Source organism: Chiloscyllium plagiosum, unplaced genomic scaffold (genome assembly GCF_037043375.1).
Source record: "Chiloscyllium plagiosum isolate Xiang-an unplaced genomic scaffold, Cpla_swu_hap1 HiC_scaffold_8, whole genome shotgun sequence".
Taxonomy (NCBI): Eukaryota; Metazoa; Chordata; class Chondrichthyes; order Orectolobiformes; family Hemiscylliidae; genus Chiloscyllium; species Chiloscyllium plagiosum.
Window position 1 is genome coordinate 83,516,476 of NW_028270146.1, and position 21,941 is coordinate 83,538,416.

Here is a 21,941-nt window from a genome sequence, read left to right on the forward strand (position 1 = left end):
TAAGAATGAATTTGAAGAGTTAAGAGTGTATTTCTCTGGAATAAAATATCTATAAAAGGTAGTGAGAAACAGATTGAAAGTTTGTTTTGCTATTTGTGACAAGATTTTTTCAACTTGTATTATTTATATAGAGCTTTTTTGGTAAAATAGACTTTTATTTAAAACAAATGTAGCATTGTGTGACTATGTTTCAGGGACTACCATCATTATAAATCAATTTGCAAAAATAAAATAACTGATCAAACCAAGTTTAATTCTCAAATCCAGTACAAACAGCTAGGGTCATCACTTTAGTAATTCCTTGACCATGAAACAACTATGGATGTCCCAAAAATGTGAAAGGAAAGACAAAGCAAATTCCATTTGTTTTGTTACTAAACATTTAGTTGATGCGAAAGAGGCACTTCTGCACCTGACCCAAACAAAAATCACTAAATTACAAAGCTTAAATCAACAGTTATAAAAAAGGCAGATCACTCATATACTTTGCAAATATTTTAATGATTATTTTAAGCATACACATTTGAAAATAGTTTGTGTGACTTGAAACTGCAACTCGAGTTAAATAAATGTTTATAATATACAAAGAAATACAGGGGAAAGCTTAGCTTGCTTTAACATGTGCCTTGCACCTAGAACCAGTGTTTCTAGCTTACTGTAAAATTGCACAAATGCATTCAAGGATTTGATCTTCAGAGCAGGACATGAAAGACTGAAAACATACGCACACCAAACAAACGAAAAGAAAAACAAAGCTTATTCATGATTGTATACTAAAAAGGATAGCAAGTAAAATTTTAATACTCAAATAAACAGTGCAGGCACTACTAAACAGGAAATGCTTTGGAAGAAATGCCCATTCACTCTCTACATTACAATTCTACACAAGCAGGTTCTTGACCAATAGCAAGAGGCCAGCAAAGGAGGTCAAAAAAGTGGCATCTGTAGTGAACCCAGGTACCAATTGCTGTGCTTAATAAACTGAATAAAACACGATGCATTGTCAGAAATTAAACACTGAAAATATGACAAAAACTGCTCTTAGGAACATTTACAGGACCGTCCCAGCTTCCAGTCTCATAAGCCCTTGAAGCAGCACACAGTGCTCTGTGTCATAATATTTGCTGGCCTTGTAATTATTAACAGGATAAGTTTGTTCCTGCCAAAACATTAGCAGCTAAGAGTTATTCATTATGGTTCTCTTTAAAGCCTCAAAAAGTAGGCAAGCTGTATCCAATTACAGCTGGATATAAACATTTTTTCACACAAACACGAGAGGCTTTTCTAGTTTCAGATTCAGTGTTCTGTTCAGTATCCATCAATGTTCATTTAATCAATTAAGATGAAAACCTTTCTCCATTGTAGCAGCTAGCAAACGTTCTCTCATAATTTCCTCAGAGGAGTATTCAGGCAATTTAAGGTAGTGCACACATGTATTTACTGATGGATAACTTGCATCTGTTGCATCAACCTAAATCAAAAAAATATGTTAAAATGCATCCCTTGGGTCATTTAATGTATCATATTTAGTACTTCCAACCATGTAGATCTTTGTAAACCAAAGCAGATTTGGATCATTATCATTTTTAAAGTGGAGATATTTCATTACACGTTTTAGCAGTTTTCATATCTTCCAACATAATTTGGTTACATACCTTCCGAACAATTGTGAGCCGTGGATGAAGATTGGCCAGACCACCTGGTGGAAGAGTGGAACATCCTGTGGTGAACTGTAGAAATGCCTTCCTTTCATCTGATGACATCCCACAAAGAACTTTAATAAATCGAATGAACCCTGGGCTGAGGACAATGAAGAAAAAAATTCAATAAAAAATACTGAAAGTGATTCCTTTATCCTACATTTAGCAAGTAGTATAAATTGTACTAAGTTCACGCAGAAGTTTACATAAATAAAGAAACTGAACATGAGGGAGCTGTAACCCTAAAATTGGAAAAAAAAAATGACCCAAAATGCTCTTGGCCACATGTTCAATATGAATGCTTCCAACACTGTTATTATTCTAGATTTCCAATGCCTGCAGAATTTTGCTTTTATGTTGAAGCATTTTTCTATCCCCAGAAGAGTCACTCTTTGATTTCTGAGACTTGCAACGAAGTCTTGGCCAATGCAGACAAAAGATGAGTCAAATGGCCTCTCTGTATAATAAATGTCCTAAAATTCTTAACTGAACTGGACTGTATTTGACAAGAAAGATTATCATCTACATACATTATCCAAAGTGAAATATAAATCCACAAAACATTACTGGTCAACTTATTCAAGACAATGATGTAAAGGTAATTGGGGGCAAAAAGTAAAAAAAAAAATGGTATTTAGGTCAACAGTTCTAAAGTTTGCAAGCTGAATCGGTACAGCAGAATTGACAACCTGGCTCTCTCAAGTACCTATCTCGGGTGTAGCCCAATTTGGGTTCTGTATAATTAATGATATCCTCTGCAGTCCAAGATGGTGACTGGTTTCCACAAAGGATCATTTGAACTTCTTCATGGCTGAAAGAGCTCAGCTTTTCCATAGGAAAGACACGATTGAATCCATCTGGAAATGAGGAAGAATGATAAACACCATACGTAAGTTGACACTTTTTATAGTTGAGTCATTCAATTTACATTTGCCCTCATTAACCTTATTAGCTTTAGAGAAGATTAGTTCACTCAATGGCAGGATAGTATATCAATTGACCAAAACACTATTATATCAATAGATAATCACGTTTAAATATAATTTCTCAACTTCTTATTTCTCTTCAAACGTCATGTCTTCAATAGTTAAATAAAGCTAGCTATAATTGGAGTGCCGTCACTAGCGGTGTTCCGCAGGGATCTGTTTTGGGACCATTGCTGTTTGTCATTTTTATAAATGACCTGGAGGAGGGGTTAGAAGGTTGGGTGAGCAAGTTTGCAGATGATACGAAAGTCGGAGGAGTTGTAGACAGTGAGGAAGGACGTGGCAGGTTACAGCGGGATATAGATAAGCTGCAGAACTGGGCAGAAAGGTGGCAAATAGAGTTCAATGTAGCTAAGTGTGAGGTGATTCACTTTGGTAAGAGCAACAAAAAGATGGGGTACTGGGCTAATGGTCGGATACTTGGTAGTGTGGATGAGCAGAGGGTTCTTGGTGTCCATGTACACAGATCTTTGAAAGTTGCCACCCAGGTAAATAGTGCGGTGAGGAAGGCATATGGCGTACTGGCTTTTATTGGTAGAGGAATTGAGTTCGAGTACTGAGGTCATGTTGCAGTTGTATAAGACTCTGGTGCGGCTGCATCTGGAGTATTGTGTGCAGTTTTGGTCGCCATACTATAGGAAGGATGTGGAGGCACTGGAACGGGTGCAGAGGCGGTTTACCAGGATGTTGCCTGGTATGGTAGAAAGATTGTATGAGGAAAGGCTGAGGCACTTGGGGTTGTTTTCATTGGAGAAAAGAAGGTTGAGGGGTGACTTGATAGAGGTGTACAAGATGATTAGGGGTTTAGATAGGGTCGACAGTGAGAATCTTTTGCCACGTATGGAGTCAGCTATTACAAGGGGGCACAGCTTTAAATTAAGGGGGGGGTAGGTATAGGACAGATGTTAGGGGTAGGTTCTTTACTCAGCGAGTCGTGAGTTCGTGGAATGCCCTGCCAGTAGCAGTGGTGGACTCTCCCTCATTATGGGCATTTAAGTGGGCATTGGATAGGCATATGGAGGATAGTGGGCTAGTGTAGGTTAGGTGGGCTTGGATCGGCGCAACATCGAGGGCCGAAGGGCCTGTACTGCGCTGTATTCTTCTATGTTCTATAATTCATGCAATATCCAAGCAATTCTTGCTATTGACACTGTTCATCATTTGCTCTAACCAAACCCCAGCTTGTTCTGAATCGGTGTAACTTGGTGGATTTGGACATTAATTGCTCACTGAAGCTGCCACAGGAAGTGGTCGTAATTAAAGCTCAAGCAACCTTCTAATGATGTATTCTGTTCCTCAATGTTAGCACATTCACGATTAAAAAGGGCATTACCTCTGAAAGCATCCATCTGCTTTTGTATTCCAGTGTGCATGCAGAAGTCAAACATCAATTCTACATACTCTTCTGCATTGTCTATCGTTACCATCTAAAATAGAAGAATGCTAGATCAATCCAAAATCGACCAAAAATAAAAAAGCAAACAATAACATTTCATTGCAATTACTTTAGGTACACATTCCCCTCTCTTACTGAAGCACAGATAAGCAAATTTAGGACAAAACACAAGATTGAGTAGGGCAGAAACCCTAGACTGTAATGTGTTACCCAATGAAACAAAGGGGGGGGTAGGGGGTGGCAGCATAAAGGAGGGAGAGAGGAGGCGCAACCGCGTGCTACATGGGAAAAAAGACAGAGGGGCAGGCAAGGGGGAGAGAGAAAGAGCGAGCCAGAGAGTGGAGAGGAAGGAGACAGAGCAAGAACAAGAGTGGAGACTGGGTTAAAAACAAAATAACAATATTTCTTCCTCAGTAAGATCTGAAACGTTTACCACTGACCTCATCATCACCATTTGGCTTCAAATCAACAGCTGTAAATCCATGTACTTTGGATGAAGGACAAAACTGAAAATTCAGCCTGCAAGATTTGGGAAAATAACAAAACAGTTAAAAATACCTAATGTTTTAATAGTTGGCTTCAAATGATTTCAAGTAGAAGCATTTTGCATTTAGCCCAAAACATATTTTTGCTCATTTTCCCATTTCCTCAAATCTTTTGGATTGTGTGCATCTGACGGGACAACCAGATTAGTAGACTGATGTAGGTAAACATGTATGATTGGAATCAGAGTCATTCAACATGGAAACAGACCCTTTGGCCCAACTCATTCATGCCGACCAGGTATCCCAAACTGATCTCATCCCATTTGCCTGCATTTGGCCCATATCCCTCTAAACCTTTCTTATCAATGAACCTATCCAAATGTCTTTTAAATGTTATTAATGTATTCGCCTTACCACTTGCTCTGGCAGCTTGTTCCATAAAAGCACCACTGTGTGAAAATGTTGCACCTCGGGTCCCTTTTAATCTTTCCCCTCTTACCTTAAACCTACACCCTCTAGTTTTAGACCCTCCTAATATCGGGTAAAGACCTTGGCTATTCACCTTACCTGCGTCCCTCATGATTTGACAACCTCAATAAAAAGTCACCCCTAAGCACCTTATGTTCCAAGGAAAAAAACATATCCCAGCCTATACAGCATCTCCTTATACTCTAACCCTCCAGGCTTGGTAACATCCTTGTAAAGGTTCAGAGCCAATAGAACAAGGATCATTCAGAGCTGACCTTTTACAAGAGAGTGGAAATGTTAGTACAAGAAATGGACTATAATTCACAAGAAAGGAAAAATAAACCACAAACATAACCATTGTACGAACAGCAATCTCCTCCCATCAACAAACAAACAAATCTCCAAGTGAAGTGGACTACTTCAAATCTCAACTATATTGCTCTCAGTTCAAAAAGCTGTGACAAGAATTCTGATGTCAATTCACTCCTCCAGCATGCAACTGAAAATATATAATAGCTTCATAAAGTGTGTAAAATGTACTTTTTAAAAAGCATCTGACAACTTAAAATTGATTGGAACCGACATTTTGGACACTAATTCTCTGATTATAATTTGTAATGTGGTCACAAATGCATGATGATTTAACTCAAAACCAAACAAAATGTTAGATTGCCCAACAAGTCAAATAAATTGTATTTATAATGCTAAAGTGAAATCCTGAGAAATGGGAAGCACACACATCCAGACCTCTGTTAACAGGCAGGCACTACAGAGGATTATTTCATCATATTCACAAAAACAAAACTCAAATCTGGAAGCGCACTGCAATTATTTTGAAGAGAGAACAGCTAAGCTAAAGCAAAGTGTCACACCAATTCTGTGTTAGGCTGTGATATGTAGAGTACTCTTGTTTTTGGGCTTCAGATTTCCAGTGTTTCATCTGGACACAAATTCACTATCTTATTCTGAGAAATAAATGTATCGACCTGAGTAGGCGTGAACATTTTCAGAGGCACAACAGGAATTACTTCGCCTTTAGAAGTCTTTCCAAAGATTTAACCTTGAGGTCTAGATATTTACAGCCTAACCATATCACCGTACAGCATGGAAACAGACCCTTCGGTCCAACCCATCCATGCTGACCAGATAGCCCAACCCAATCTAGTCCCAGCTGCCAGCACCATATCCCTCCAAACCCTTCCTATTAATATCCCCATCCAAATGCCTCTTAAATATTAACATAGCTACCTCAAACCAAAATGTTAATGGGTGAAAAAAAAAATGCAGATAACTGATGGACTATGCCAGAAGCCAACAAGAAAATCCGTACCCTAGATCTTCTATGCCAAGTGGTGGTCCTGATCGATTCTTCAGAGTAAGCTCCTGGAGTTGTGTGTTTTTCTCATCTTCCGAAAGAGCTCTGTTACTTACTATTTGCCGCCTTTTCACGGAAAGTTCCTTAATTTCCTTCAAGAACCTAGCTCTGTGTGGATTTACCAATTCAAAATCCTCCCAAGTCAAAATTCCATGGAACCAACCAGGGGGTTTGGGTTTAGGAGGATCAAGAATAAACTCTGATTTTGAGTCTTCATCAAAACTACCAACAGATATAGAATCATGTCCTTCCTCTGTTGATGCTTCCGATTGGCTTTCAGTATAATGCAAGTCACCATCTAGCCGGGTTCCATATTCATTTAATAGCTTACTCATATTGCTTTTTATGTCTCCCATACACATGAGTTTGAAGAAAGGTTTAGATATTGGTATATCCACCAGTCTGTTGTCCTGAACGCATTTGGCTAAGAAAATTCCCAGAAAATGGAAAAGTTTGGTTATTCTGTCCATTTCTTCACTATCCTGTGGGAAAGCCGCAGAAAAAAGTCCACACGATCGTTGCACATAATAACCTGGTGGCTTAAGTCCTCCTCCTAAGTCAACCTGTTTAAAAACAGACAAGTTAAATATTCAATTGAAGTGGTATCAAGTTAGTTTTTAATACAGTAGTGCCTTGACATACGAATGACCCCATTCACGAACAAATCGGTTTACGAACAGGATTGTAAGTAAAATTTTGCTTCAACATATGTACGAAATTCAAGGTACAAACGCAAAAAGCCCATGTGCGACCACGTGGTTTCATTGTTCTGCTTTGCTACGCGCTTGTTGAACGCAAAAGCTCTCGGGGCCCCACGTGATCTCATTCAGTTAGTCTTTGGCGCGTGCGCTGTGAACAGCCGTCCAAGCATTCTTACGCTATCCGAACAATGGGAAAAATTGATTCAGTTCGTGAACCGGGTCCCGGAATGGATTAAGTCAAGACGCTACCGTATTATGAATAAAATGCTGGATCATCATGTTATCAGTTGAAACAGAGTCTAATTGTAACCTTAGTGCATCAAAGCAAAAATAACGTTTTGTTTAATTTTTAATACCTGTCGGGATTCATCATCAGGAAAATCATCATCACACAGCCAAATCCCAAGTTCTTTCTTTTGAAACTCTGCTGCTACGAGTGCATAGAACTCTAATGTTGGACCAAGACCAGTTCCTTCTTCACCTAAAAACTCAACCTGAAAACATATCAGTAACAGGTAGATTGAAAATTTAAACTGGACAACCACCATCAGCCACATCATTAAAAACAACAAGTGAAATTTCTGTCAATGATCAAGTTTGAAGAAGTCCATCCACTGATGTGCATTTTGTGGCATTCACTACAAAAAGAGAGGAGGCCAATTGGGATACTGGAAATTTTTAATTACACTGCAAGTTAAATTGAAAAAATACTACTTGTAGATTAATTTTGGTTTATTTCTTCAAGGCATGTAAAACACAGAAAATGCAAGATAAACAATATAAACTGTGCACACAGTCTGTCAAGAGTCCAGTTACTAACTGGCTTCTTGGTAGAGAAGAACTACAGTATTATTGAAAAAAATTGACATGCTATAGAACTTTCTTGTCTGTGCTCTCCAACATACGATCAAACAAATTTAACAAGGGAACAATTCATTCTGCATTAGAAACATATTGCTGACTGACAAAATTAGCAAATGTGTACTCTAATGACTTGAGGCACTGCTACAGAATCAGCTGAGAGAATACCCTGAAAGGTTGGTTTAACTTCAAATAGGGAAGTCAACTCTAATTTGTGGAGATGTGCTGTGGAACATTTGAGAGAATGGTATCTCTCCCAAACCTTGGTTCAATTTGTTTCTCTTTCCCAACCACCAAGACCACCTGACCTTCCCTGAGAGCTTCCCTAATGTGCTCGACCCCTTCCTGCCCTAAAGGCCCAGCATTTTGATTGGTTTTGTGGAAGAGTCTGCACTCGTGGCAGTGCCTATCTTTGAGTTCTGCTGCTGTGCTGAGACTGTTACAGCTGCTGGACAATCATTGGCTGGCTGCTCTCAAGGGTCAGATTTCTTGTGCAGTAGGTGGTGAAAGTCTGACACTGCCTTTATACTGCCCCAGCATATCATCTTTGTGGGGTAGACGTTCTGAATTTGGCCTGACATTTCTCCCACGGAGAGGGCCCTGCAGTATTTCACCCTGTTAACATCCTGTACATAAATCCTTAATACCCAACTTCTTTTCATACTTCCTGCTTGTCAACTCTCCCACCTCAGATGCTGATGCAGATGGGCTGCAGGAAGGACAGCAAGTGGGCCATAAGCAATGCACAAAATGAATGTCATTGCTTCCAAACTATGTAATGGTTTTTGGAGACTCTCTGATTCACATGACGTTTTTTTTTAAATGTGTGTATCACCTAACAGTCACCGGAAAAGGACCCTGAACAATTCCTCTCACAAACTGTGCACATACCAATTGCAGCAAGCCAGGGTGAGATAATCAAACTCAATGATCACTGATAATCCCTGGCAATTGTACAGGCTACATGGTTTGATTATTTTCTCTCTTAACTGTCTTAGTAACAAAATGGCATGATTCAAGTTGATCTTCGTGAAGAATTCTGAGAGAAACACAAGATTGTTCATTTTAAACATATTACTCAAACACACAGTAACCTACCAAGGCCACTTAATACTATTCCAATTGGATTTAAGGTTTTTTGTACTATTTACCTCAAGGACAGATTTCCTATCAGCATGAATTTGCATGACGTTCTCTGCCCACTCCATTAATGTATCACCACGAGGAACCTTGACCCGCTCATGTTTTAATCTTCCAACTCTAAATTCTCCTGGATCATCGCGTCTCACTGTTGTTGTTGTTCGGGTACGTTCCATGGTGGCCTCACGTCTATTCTGTAGCCAAACTATTGCTCTAAAAACGCAGCAGTAAACAGTGATGAGAGGAACACAGTAATTTAAAAGTATAGATAGTAAGAACTAAAATGATAAAATGAACATCCTCACCAAGATATGTAGTAGAGAGTCAGCAGAAGCCACATGAAATGAGTTAGGTTATACTATGCCAAACTTTCTACTGAACTGTTGCAAGTTAAAGTTATGGAAAAAAAACCAAAGGTAACACTCGCATATTGTGCTGACATGGAGATGGTTTTTCAAAAGAAAAAAATATGAAGACTAATTTGTATTATTTAAATCCATCATTTACCTTGATGCTCCAAATGCTGTGCAGGTGAAGTAAAGTTGTCTAGTTTCAAAAGGAATCAAGAATGGACACTTGCTGGTCAGTTGTTCACACCAGTCTGGTAATGCACTACTAGCCAAAGCCAATGGCTCCTGTGATAAAGGCCATTAAAAAAAACTGAGCACATCAAATAGTGAGCCAATATCAAAAAAAGGTGAATATCATTATGTTATAATAACCCAAAAACTTTTTACGGTTAGAAAGAGATTTAGGCAAGCTCCTCAATGACTACACTATTAACTCCTGGATATTTGAATGCATCAGTCTTCCAAATGGAATTGCTAAAGAATGTCATACACAATTTGTATTTTGGATCAATTTTAAACAGTTACCTCAATCTGCTGTAAGATTTTTGTGGTGACTTTTTTGCTTGTGAATTCTTCTGGGGAAACATTGAATTCAAGCTGACCATCACTTTCTGCAAATAACGGAAAACACCACATGAACTGATCAATTCATGGATTTTAATGTATTTCTATTTCCATGATAAAAGATGCAGCCTAACCTTCTTGACCTCTCCACGTGGTGTATGGATCACTAGCAATAATATAAAGAATACGAAGTAATTGCAAGACATCCTCTACACCACAAGCATTTTGCCCACTCCCAGCCTTGGCTTGTGGCTGCTCTCGTGTTCCACTAAGAATTTCACAACTGTGCAAAGAGGAAATGGATCCATGGCTTAATCCAGATGATTTTGTTCCATGCTCACAAAATTCCTGCAGAAAATGTTTATTTTCAAAGAACAAAAATTAATAACACAGAATCATTGCAAAAATAATCAACTGCATGCAGTACTGGACAAAGCCATTTGCATAGCATGGTTAACACACTAACTTTTATGGGAGTTAAAAGAACAAAAATGCATTAAAGCTACAACCATACATTAAGCTCATTTAAAGGAGTAACTCTGCAACATAAGCATTAAATTTGCTTCTACAGGTGCAAACACATGATTCATAAAAAATATTTTGCACAGTAGTATACCTTGTATGCAGCTATGAGCTGAGAACAATTTCTGTTTTTCCTAATACTTTTATTAGTGCCGGTTAATTTCCAGTGCCGCAGGAAAGCTGAATCTGCATTCTTCTGCAGGTACGTTATCAAGTCATTCTTTGGTAATTCATCAGTGCCAAGGTATTGTTCCACATGCTCTACAGACCAGCAGCCCTACAACAGGAAGAACCAAAGGTTGGTCTTTCCTGATTGTAAAGTCTTACGGGTTGTACATGCTCGAAAACATTTAAACTTTTATTACTCATGCTCTTAGGTTTAAAAAGATCCATTTGACAGAACTGTTAGTACTTCAAGATAGTCATAGTAATAGTTTAGTCTGTTATCACTAGGTGCAAAAAAGTGACAATTTTGGAACACAAAATAACCACTTACCATCTTTCCATTTTCCCCCTTTTCTTTATCAGTATCTTTCATCTCTCTGTACATAATCCTATAAGAAATGATAAGCACTTATCAGCTTTTCAGATTACGATTATAAATTTCTGGTTTGGATCTTTCAGCTTATAACAGAGAAATTCAGCACTGATAGGTAAAATACTGTTCTACTCTAGATCTCAATCAGCAACAGTCCAAAAGGATAATGTAGCAAATAACATGGGCAGGTTAAAGTTAATCAACACCCTAAGGTTAGCTTAAATAAAAAAAAGCAAAGAATTAACACATTACTGAATTTTAGTATTCTAAGCAAAATACACTGTATAAGTGTGAAATGTAAGGTAATTTAGTTTAAAATTTGGATTTTGGTTAGTTAATTCGGTCTGCCCCTATAAAAGGGTTTAAATGATTAATTTAAGTATTACTGCAGCTGTGGTGATTTATTTTAAAACAGTAGGAGACATTTTCTGGAGATTAATGGGGTTGTGTTTATATTGGGAGGACTTATGGGCAATTTCTGTTTGGGCTTAAAGGAAAAAACACAGCTTAAATAAAGCACTCTTCAGTTCAGGTTTGCAGAGGTCTTGGCTGGCGACAGACATGCAAGACATTTGCTCCTGATGAGATAGTTAAGATCTGGTTTTAAAAAAAACTTGCAGCAACTTCATATCTAAGTTTCTTTGTGACTGTGACCTTCAGAACCAAACGGCAATGCCACAATCAGTGTGCTTACATTGTTTGCTGTCTGCAGAACATCAAATCAGCTATGCACGAGGAGTTGTACAGGTTAGTAAAAGTTGCTCCTCAGTTTAAAGCAGTTTGCAAGATCCAGACCAGAAATGGTTGGTTCAAATCCTGAAGGGGTTGTTGGAAGCTGATAAAGTCTAAAAGTTTAGTTGGAAGAAAACTCAGAGGCTACCAGATTCACAAGACTCAGTTAAATTAAGAGCTGTTGTGGTTCTGTTCGCTGAGCTGGGAATTTGTGTTGCAGACATTTCGTCCCCTGTCTAGGTGACATGCTCAGTGCTTGGGAGCCTCCTGTGAAGCACTTCACAGGAAGCTCCCAAGTACTGGAGGATGTCACCTAGACAGGGGACGAAACGTCTGCAACACAAATTCCTAGCTCGGCGAACAAAACCACAACAACGAGCACCCAGGCTACAAATCTTCTCACAAACTTTGAAATGGAGAGCTCTATACATGCGATAGAGAAGGGAATTCCCTCTGGTGCATGTAAAAGACCATAGGAGTTAATGGGATTACATTTTACCATGTTGTACAAAATCTTTGAACTTGAGACATGTAAATAGTTTTTATTCTATTTTATTCTTCATTTCATTTGCATATCAAATTTGTGCTTTATTGTCAAAACCAGATCTGCAATTGTGCGCGCGCCATCTGTTTGTCCATCCGCCTGTGACTGTGCCTCTCAGTGAAAGACCATCACACAAACCAAAAAACAAAATTTGATCCACGAAACCAGGTTTCAATCTGGAATTGGTCAGCATCAACTGGGATCATAACATGTTGCTAATTGAGAAATTTAAGAAAGCTAAGTACATAACAGACACCAACTCTCTGCCTTCTGTTTATAAAAATGACTAACTCATTTCACTCACTGATACAAAAAGTGAAATGCTATATTACTTAAACATTATCATGCTATAGAAGGGTTTAACTTTCTCCAGGTTCAAGTTTGCCTGTCAAGTGCTTTCGTCATAATTTTCACGATGCTATTCACTCGAAAGTTGCTGCAGCTACATACTTAACTTTGATTTCTTCTCCATAATAAATCAAAGTTAAGTGTATACATGAGGTTTATTTACCAAAGGTCTTTTACAACACTTTATCCTCATTGTGACCTCATGTTAATGATTATGAATGATGTCTCTCCGCTTGATTCATTGTGGGTACACATGCTGAACTTAAATCAATAAGTCATTGAGACATGTTTTAGTACATAACCGAAAGCAGTAGCCACGGACTTTGGAATAGAAATTCAAGAGCAAACAATAACTTAATAGTTTATCTAAAAGACATGTATTTCAGAAATAACTTCTAATCAAATAAATCCAAACATGCAAGGTTTCCAATTATGTTCACTTACGTGTAGGTTGGTTCCCATATGCGTCTAAACTTATCAGATTTTATATTCCCATTACAAGAAAGCTGCAACAGTTTCTGCACGTAACAGAAAATGGTGGCTCTGTAGTTTGAGAGGGGCAACTCCACTTCACGAGATGTACCCAAACCCGCTACCTTAAGAGTTAGTGCTAATCGTGGTGAAGGAGCGCACTCTACTTCCTCCAACAGCTCTGATCGAGGTGTTCCTACAAAACATATATTCCAAAGATTAAAGCCCACAGTTTTTTTTAAAAATGTAAAACATTACAAAAAAGTGTACACCAAACCAACGTAAAGCCTGCTTTCAGATGATATCACTATGCAACCAAATTAGAACATTACTGCAAGACTTCAATTACTAAACAATAGGAATAGCAGAATGTGTCATAAAAGGGAAGAAAATATACAGCCAGTGTGTTTTATGTCGCGATGTGTCTGAACAAAACAAAAGGGAGAGAGCTTGAAAAATTCTCTTTGATCAAGAAATTACCTGGGGGAGGGATTTCTAAATCAGTTGTCTGCTGCACATTTGTGCGACCAGGTCGTGGATCAAAAGCAGGTACTAAAGCAGAGAATTGCCGCTTTAGGACAAAATCGTCATCCCATGTTCTGCGACGTCCTCCTTTTGTTTCATATTCTTCTTCTTCCTGTGTTCCAAGGTTTAATGAAGGTGATTTTATGTACAGTAGACCCCCCATACCCACAGGGGATACGTTCCAGGACCTACCGCGGAAACCCGAAACCGCGGATAGGAGCGAACCCATTCATTTAAATGGGAAACGTACCTTCCCGACAGTCTCCTGGTTCCAGAACGCCCCCTATAATAATGTTCCAGCCAGTTAACCGCAGATAACTGAAACCACAGAAATTGATTCCGCGGATACAGGGGTCGCCCTGTATTTTCAAGCATTATAAAACTACAAATTAATAGATCAGACCTGCATATCTCAAACAGGACAAAAAAACCTGTATTACACACTTGTGTTACTACTGTTTAGATTAGATTACAGTGTGGAAACAGGCCCTTCGGCCCAACAAGTCCACACCGACCCGCCGAAACGAAACCCACCCATACCCCTACATTTACCCCTTACCTAACACTACGGGCAATTTAGTATGGCCAATTCACCTGGCCCTGCACATCTTTGTCACTCCAGGAAACCGGAGCACCCGGAGGAAACCCACGCAGACACAGGGAGAACGTGCAAACTCCACACAGTCAGTCGCCTGAGGCGGGAATTGAACCCGGGTCTCTGGCGCTGTGAGGCAGCAGTGCTAACCACTGTGCCACCGTGCCGCCCACCGGTGGCACAGTGTTGTTTAAGTAATCTCAACAGTACTTTTAAATGAAACACTCAGAACGACAGGAGAATGGCATACCATAACTTCTTCATACTCCTGATCTTCTTGATTGTCATCTTCATTTTCATCATCTTCCTCATCTGGTTCAGGCAAATCTTCATCATCTTCAAGTTCTGCCAATAAAGTACTAGCACGGCAACTATCTAGAAAATCTATATAATATAAAGTAAATATCATTTAGCTGGAAAAACCTATTTCAGAGTCAATTCGAAACTATTCTTTAATATTAAAGTAAATAATGCTGAGTTGCAAGGTAAGCCTGTTTATGTTATAAATGGCATGATTACATACAGCTGCCCTGCATGTTTGCACTTTAACAAATATATGTGCTGCCATGAGTTGGTGATGGAAGAGGCATGATGAAGAAAGTGACCTCTGGAGAAAATTAATTGGATCAGAATGTCAACAGCAACACAGCAGATGCATCCAAATGTTTGCCACTGCATTAATTTGAATTCACTGGTTTGGGCAGTTTGGGATTAAGTATTTTCTTTGTTAGGTTGTTGGCATCACTGGCAAGACTAACATTTAATGCCCAACCGACACTGCCTTCAAGGTGGTGGCGAGACACCACCTTGAATGAATGCAGTCTGAAATAAAAGTATTTCCATATAGAGAGTTGCAGAATTTTGACCCAGTGGAACTTGAGGAACAGTAAAATGCTACGAAGCAGGTATGGCATGCAACTTCAAAAAGGCAGCCTAGAAAGAGTCTTCCTATACACCTGGTACCTTTACACTTCCAGGTAATAGAAGTTGTGGCTGTGAAGCCACACTGAATTGCTGCACTGTAATGATTTTTTTCCCCTCCCTCACTAGACAATGCCTTTCTCAAGCTGCTCAATTAACAACTGTGCACTTATCCAAATTTGAATATCAAGTAGTCAGCTGATCAATTATGTAAACATGACTCTGTAAAGAGCAGATACTGGTACAATCAAATCAATGAGTAATCTTACTTGGAAGATAGTTACAATGCAAACACTCATGACAGATACATGCAATCTTGCCAATTAAGAAAATCTAGTTGAAATATATGCACAATATATTTAAGAAAGTAAATAATTATTAATTACAATGAAAAATAGCCAAATTTTCTGCATTTTCAGGGGAAAAATGGTTCAACTTTTTCTTGTGCATCTTAGGATAAGCAGATACCTTTCTATACAAATATTAAAAGACCAAATTAACTAAGAAACCTCAGTTGGATCAGCTTCAGTTAAACCAGAGATTTTATAACCAGAGATTTTATAACCTGAGATTATACAAACATCCAAAGTTCATTTGATAAAAAGGGAGACCAAATTCTTTCAAAAGATTAATACCATGTTTCAGTTGTGAAGAAGTTGGTCAGAAAATTGACCATTTAGATTTCAAGGTCTTTCTATGCCAGTCTTTTAGAGACTCCCAACGACAAGACAGAAGACTATGGATAAACCCTTTAAAAATAGGTAGCAAAACAAAAGTGAATGCTTGGTTTTCTTGGTCAACACTGGTCAACTTTTACCTGTGTACAGAGGTATTTCCAAATTTTCTACGAAAATGCCTGTGAAGTCCAGCTTGAGAAATTAGACAAAGCAACTAATCCTGGACTTCACCACAAACAGCTTTGCAAAAGCTCAAACACCTTGTCACAATAGTCTTTTTTCAAAAGCAAAATTCTTTTAGCTGGTAACTCCTTCCATTGGGTCGTATTGTTCTCTGCCCTGGTGAACCAGGTGCTGAAATGAAATGCCTCAGGAACAAGGATTTAAACAGTGGTCAGTTAACTGATCCCTGACAATATTTTGACCAGTTAGAGTCCATGCCAATGAATCAGTACCCTCTTCTCTCACAGCAAAAATTGTTGCTTCCTTTTGAAACCCAGTACTCTGGCCATTCTGTCCTGATGATGGCAAGATGGGAAGGTTTTGTCTTTTTTTCTCGGAATACAGTCGGTTCTGACATAACGCAATAGTTCCGTCCTTGTGTGATCTTGCATTATAACCAAATCGGGCAATGGCTGTGACATTTAAACTAATGGGGCCAGAATCAAGTTATAGCCAACACAGCTAAGGAAAGCTTGCATTCTACAAATAACGGTCTAAATTCAACTGCATTAAAGCCAATTTGTATTGAAGCAGCATGCGTTATAGCAGTACCAACCATACACAATTAGTAATACAACATTGAAATGGTTATAGTGAACCTAATAAGCCAAAGCATTGTGGATTGCTTTTAAAAACTTGAGTTTCACTCTAAACAGAAGTACAAGACCATCAAGGGTACTTTATGCATAACAAATTAATAAATCAGTTAAACTGTGTATTTCCGGTTATTATGCAGCACAAAGTTCAAAATGATGTGAAAAAGTCAGAACTCATGATGTCTGGAATTTACTTGGTCCCTCAAAAGATCAGCAATTGAACGGATTCTACGCAACAGTACTATGAATTGACCTTCCCTTCCAATTGCACACAAATCGTTCTGAAATCATAAAGCCATATTTTCACTGTCCACTCACATACATTCTGATAAAATGATTTTCTATGGAGTGCTAATCACAGTCAAACTGCCATTGTGCTCCTACTTTAGTCTGTCCCAAAGCTGCTCAATAGTTTGCCAGGTATTCTGAGCCCAGCTACATCAGAAACCTAACAGCTCTGTTAGATCGTTGTAGATTGGTGGGGAGGTGATCAGCCAGTCTCACCTTTCAAGGCACAAGCCGCCATAAGCTAAATGTCCCATGAGTGCAACAACAATAATGTGCGAATCCTCGAGCATAGATGAATGCTATGAATGGCTGAGCGAGCGATTTGGTGAAGACAGACAGGTGAAATACTTACGGAGGAGTTCCAACGTGTTTTGTCCACTCCAATTTTCCCTTGGTAACTAACTATCGAAATGACTGCATCAGAACTTCTATGGTCTTTGGTTCTAACTCAAAAATATTCATGTAGTAGGGGAACTGCCTGACAAAATTCAAAACATACCAGGTAATTCCCAGAGAATGTCAGAAGTCACAACACCAAGTTATAGTCCAAAAGGTTTAATTTGAAATCATAAGCTTTTGGACTGCTGCTCCACCGGGTGCTTCTTCACCTGACAAAGGAGCAGCACTCCAAAAGTTTGACATTTCAAATGAACCGGCTGGGCTGTAACCTGGTGTCATGTGACTTCTGACTTTGTCCACCCCAGTTCAACCCCGGCACTTCTACATCATGATTTCCAGAGAAGTCAGCATGTTGGGACTTTTGCCGGCCCCAACACGCGAAATTCAGTCTTTGACAATCCAGAGATTGGAAAACATTTAAATTAGCATTTATGGAACTTGATTATATCCAATGAAACAACCTTAATCAAGAAATATTTTTAAAAATAAGTGCAAGCATTACCTTGAAGACTAAATTTAAAAAACCCTTCACAAAATTCAATGCAGACAATGTGAAAACATTTGTTCCCGTCATCATAGTCCTTGGGAATAACCTACCATATAAAGAGAATTCTGCCTCTTGACCTGTGTCACTCTCACTGGAAGTAGATGTCAGACTTGTTGTCAGAGTATTACTGAGTGACTGACCGACTGACAAACCCGTGGTCGCTGTGGCTACATTGTTGCTGCTGGTGACGCTGGAAGTTGACATAGTGACAGTTGATGTGGTACCAGTTGTTGTGAGGTTTGGGAAACTCTGGGCACCCATGAGAGGAGAAGCTACAGGTTTCAGGAAACAGAAGTTAAATTACTGATACGACATTCAAAAAAAGAGCAGAATTTTCTTAGTGTGAATTTCAGCAGCTTCTTAAAATCAATGTTTTATTTTCCACCACAATAAATGAATAATTGTTAAAAACCTAATAAATTTATCTTGTTTGAAACCCTAACTTTTAACCAAGTGGATCAAACTAAATAGCTTCACTTCTCTGCATTATAGCAATTTAAAGCTGTGCCAATAGATTACAAGTATAAAGGAAACATGAAACTTTTTAAAAAAACCAAGAATAAAAACTTTTATAATTAATATTTCCATTGGCTAAACGAACCAAGTACTCTTAATATTGCTGTTATATATTAAGTGGCAAATTCAAAGAAAACGCTTGCACTATAACTGCAGGGATATATAACCCTGAAGGAAGTACAATCTAATTGTTAGCCACCATATATTATCATGGTGAGTGTGTGTAAAAGTCAACTAATAATTTAAAATTAGTGACAGTAGGTTTCAAGAAGGGAATTGCTGAGTGTAGTGAGGGAAATTAACGGAAATAGGAAGTACAAACAGTAGAGCTCAAAAAGAGGGTTCAGGAGTGACCTGGTGGCAATAAAAATTTGGATGGATGAAGGATTTTGATAAAGTACAAAATATTTCAATTGCCAAAAAAGTTACTTGTAGTAGGAAACATTGTATAAAACAGGTTAAAAGTTAATCAAGCAATTGATTACATACAAATGAGAGTTAGAAGCAAGAATAGGACATTTGACCCCTCAAGCCTGCACTACCATTCAATAAAATCAGTTGACTGTAATTTTAATTCAGCTTTCCCACATTCACAGATACATATTTACCCCGTTCTCAAGAACCTGGCTACCTCTGACATAAAAATATTCAAAGATTCTCCCTTTTAAAAAAAAAGGGTGCTGAAAACAGCGAACTCGAAGACCTTGAAGGGAAAAAATAAATGCCTCATCTGTTTTAAATAGGTAACACCTTTCTTTTTTTTAAAAGAAGAGTAACTCCTAGTTCCAGATTTTTCTCTCTCACACAAGGAAACATCTTCTCCATATTCACCCTGTCAAGACCTCTCTGAATTTATAATGTTTCAATCAAGTCATCTCCTTCTGTGCTCCAGTGGATACAGGTCTGTTCTGTCTAACTTTTTCACCTCGTGATAGTAGTTATCTAGTCAACCTTCCCTAAAATGCATCAAAACAAGGCCTACTAATGCAATACAAATATATTAAAATAAAATTAATCACTTACTTGCAGTACTCATGACATTCCGTCCCAGAGTATTAGTGTTGTTATCACTGCTACTGCGACTTAAATTCATATTATTGGTGGCATTAGTGCGTGCTATATTAGCCACTCGACGCACAAATGATTCCATAAGACTGGATGCTTCCCTTGAAGATAAATTGGGTACACTGGCACTTGAGCTCATGGGTGCGCCAGCAGCTAACAGTGAGCTTACTGAAAGTCTGTTACTTGCAGAAGAACTAAGTGGGCGTTGTGACGTTGCTTCTTTGTTTGATGACTCAGCCACTGAACTAACATCAGGGGAGCTCACACTAACAATACCCATTGATATTGCACCAGATTCTCCAGAGTTACGTATTGAGGCATCAGGACCAGATTTCCTATCCACATTTTCACTTCCTGTGTCTGCAGTCAAGGTGCTGGTACTGGCACTAGATGTTGATTCAGTTCCTCCCTGGGGCAAAATATCAGTCGTAGAAAGGACAACAATAGGTTCACGACTGTCTGTACCAGTAGCAGCCGTCTGTTCCAATACGCTTTCAGATCTGCGATCCACTTTAGATGAACTCAAGCTTATATCGCTGCTACTAGCCACACTGCACACAGAACTGCTGCTTCCTTTTCGACTGGAGGAGCCCGGTGCAGTGGCCACCATCTTGTCTGGGCAGTTGTTTTTCACCAAGCTGCTCCATGCTTGCGCTGTGCCTGAAACAGTGGATGAAACAGGTTTGGGTGATGGCGCTGAATCAGGGTCGTACCCTGGTGCAAGCTTGAGGTCAAATTTTCCTTCTGCGCCCATACGGTAAGAGTTAGAGCCACCAGCATCCCAGGTGACATCAATCCAGCCTGGAAAGGGACAGGAGTTTATCAGACCCAGCAGAAAGCAGACAGCAGCTATATGGACAGCAGCTTCATCCAATGAGACCAGACTATTACTTTACTGGAAGCAGTAAATTAATTTGCACTGTTAATAGCTAAATATACAATTATTTTCTGCTTAAGTGTTTATTGTCTGAAGGGGGAAAAATATATTAAAGGTACAAGGGAACCATACTCTGCACAAAGGAACTCAAAACAGTTCATTGTAAGGTGTATTCATTGCAAGTCTTATTAACCAATAGCTTAACAGATCTACTTTTGCTGTTTAACATTCATATTGGAATTAATCATAAAATTATAGTCTGGTCCCAGTGAAGTACTGCGAGAAGGAAAAATTGAGTAACAGGGAGATAAAGAAATGTACTGCAAATGCCAAGCTGAAAGTTACACAGAAAAGAGCAATACCTGACAACACTAGGAATATAGACCAGTTGTAGAAAACTACCCCTTAATTTCAGTTAAAGGACTCTTAATTGATAAGATGTGTCTGAGACCCAAAATAATGCAATGCGTCCCTGAACTAAAAAAACACCAATTGAAAAACTAACGCAGGATAGTTAGTTGTAATTCTGAAGGAGCACGTTAAAAATGTTTTCCCTTCCGAGTGTGATGTGTGCACAAGCGGCAACCAGCCTGTTATTAACTATTAAGAGGTTACAGCACAAAACCTTCCCTAACAATCTCATCAGAAAGGTTGCAAGGAGGCTGGCATGAAAAACGGAGAAAGGAAGTGTGTAAACATTTTTCTAAAGTTAGGGCAGAATCATATTGTAGGAAACTTTATTCTACATCCCATTGTACTACATCTGATGTGGATGTGCTTGGTTCTGGATTAGTGGTGCTGGAAGAGCACAGCAGTTCAGGCAGCATCCGAGGAGCAGTAAAATCGACGTTTTGGGCAAAAGCCCTTCATCAGGAAACTTTACTGCTCCTCGGATGCTGCCTGAATTGCTGTGCTCTTCCAGCACCACTAATCCAGAATCTGGGATCCAGCATCTGCAGTCATTGTTTTTACCTGGATGTGCTTGGTGCTGATGCGTTTACACCCTTCATCTTGATGAGCAGAGAATTTAAGTAGGGTGAAAAATGTTCATCCATTTAGTTACCAGTTTTCTCTGCAGCACTACCTAACCATTTAAAATTTTTAATAACATAGCCTTGATTTTCTAAGCAATTCCTTTTGAAGACTTTTTTTAAACACTTCATAAGATGTGGGCATTGCTATCAAGCTGGTATTTATTACCAATCCTTACCAGCCTTTGAGAATGCTATGGCATACCACCAGGTTTTAAACACTGTTGTCTGTGTGGTACAGATACACCTACAGTGGTCAGGGGGGGATCACCAGGATTCTGTATCTTCACTGCTACAGAGTGACACAGTTCCAAGTCAGGGTGGTGTGGAGGAGGGGAATTTGTAGGTGAGAGCACTCCCATGTACCTGCCTATAAGCTCCTTCCAGGTGGTAGAGATCATAGGTTTACCAAGATGCTGTTGAAAAAGTCTGACGAGTTGCTGCAATGCATCTTGTAGATGGGACATACTGTTGCAACTGTCCACGGCGGTGAAGGGATTG

At 39.0% G+C, this 21,941-nt stretch overlaps 1 protein-coding gene across 8 annotated transcripts in view; it reads right to left on the reverse strand.

Moving 5' to 3' along the window:
- Nucleotides 1-482: 482 nt before the first annotated feature.
- The window catches only part of hectd1 (HECT domain containing 1), a 78,283-nt gene continuing 56,824 nt past the window's right edge, over nt 483-21,941 (reverse strand). For 3 of the 8 annotated variants that reach the window (XM_043698059.2, XM_043698063.2, XM_043698057.2), the window contains 18 exons: nt 19,491-20,333; nt 18,002-18,223; nt 14,552-14,685; nt 13,662-13,818; nt 13,155-13,377; nt 11,045-11,102; nt 10,643-10,825; nt 10,161-10,374; nt 9,988-10,073; nt 9,620-9,747; nt 9,124-9,325; nt 7,468-7,605; nt 6,366-6,973; nt 4,523-4,601; nt 4,020-4,113; nt 2,407-2,557; nt 1,656-1,800; nt 483-1,471 (listed from right to left, as the gene is read on the reverse strand). In XM_043698059.2, coding sequence (XP_043553994.1) covers nt 1,334-1,471; nt 1,656-1,800; nt 2,407-2,557; nt 4,020-4,113; nt 4,523-4,601; nt 6,366-6,973; nt 7,468-7,605; nt 9,124-9,325; nt 9,620-9,747; nt 9,988-10,073; nt 10,161-10,374; nt 10,643-10,825; nt 11,045-11,102; nt 13,155-13,377; nt 13,662-13,818; nt 14,552-14,685; nt 18,002-18,223; nt 19,491-20,333 — 3,803 coding nt within the window. In that variant the 3' untranslated portion in view covers nt 483-1,333. The remainder of the gene's footprint in view (nt 1,472-1,655; nt 1,801-2,406; nt 2,558-4,019; nt 4,114-4,522; nt 4,602-6,365; nt 6,974-7,467; nt 7,606-9,123; nt 9,326-9,619; nt 9,748-9,987; nt 10,074-10,160; nt 10,375-10,642; nt 10,826-11,044; nt 11,103-13,154; nt 13,378-13,661; nt 13,819-14,551; nt 14,686-18,001; nt 18,224-19,490; nt 20,334-21,941) is intronic. The other 5 variants (XM_043698061.2, XM_043698062.2, XM_087990045.1 and 2 more) reach the window with 3 other exon arrangements.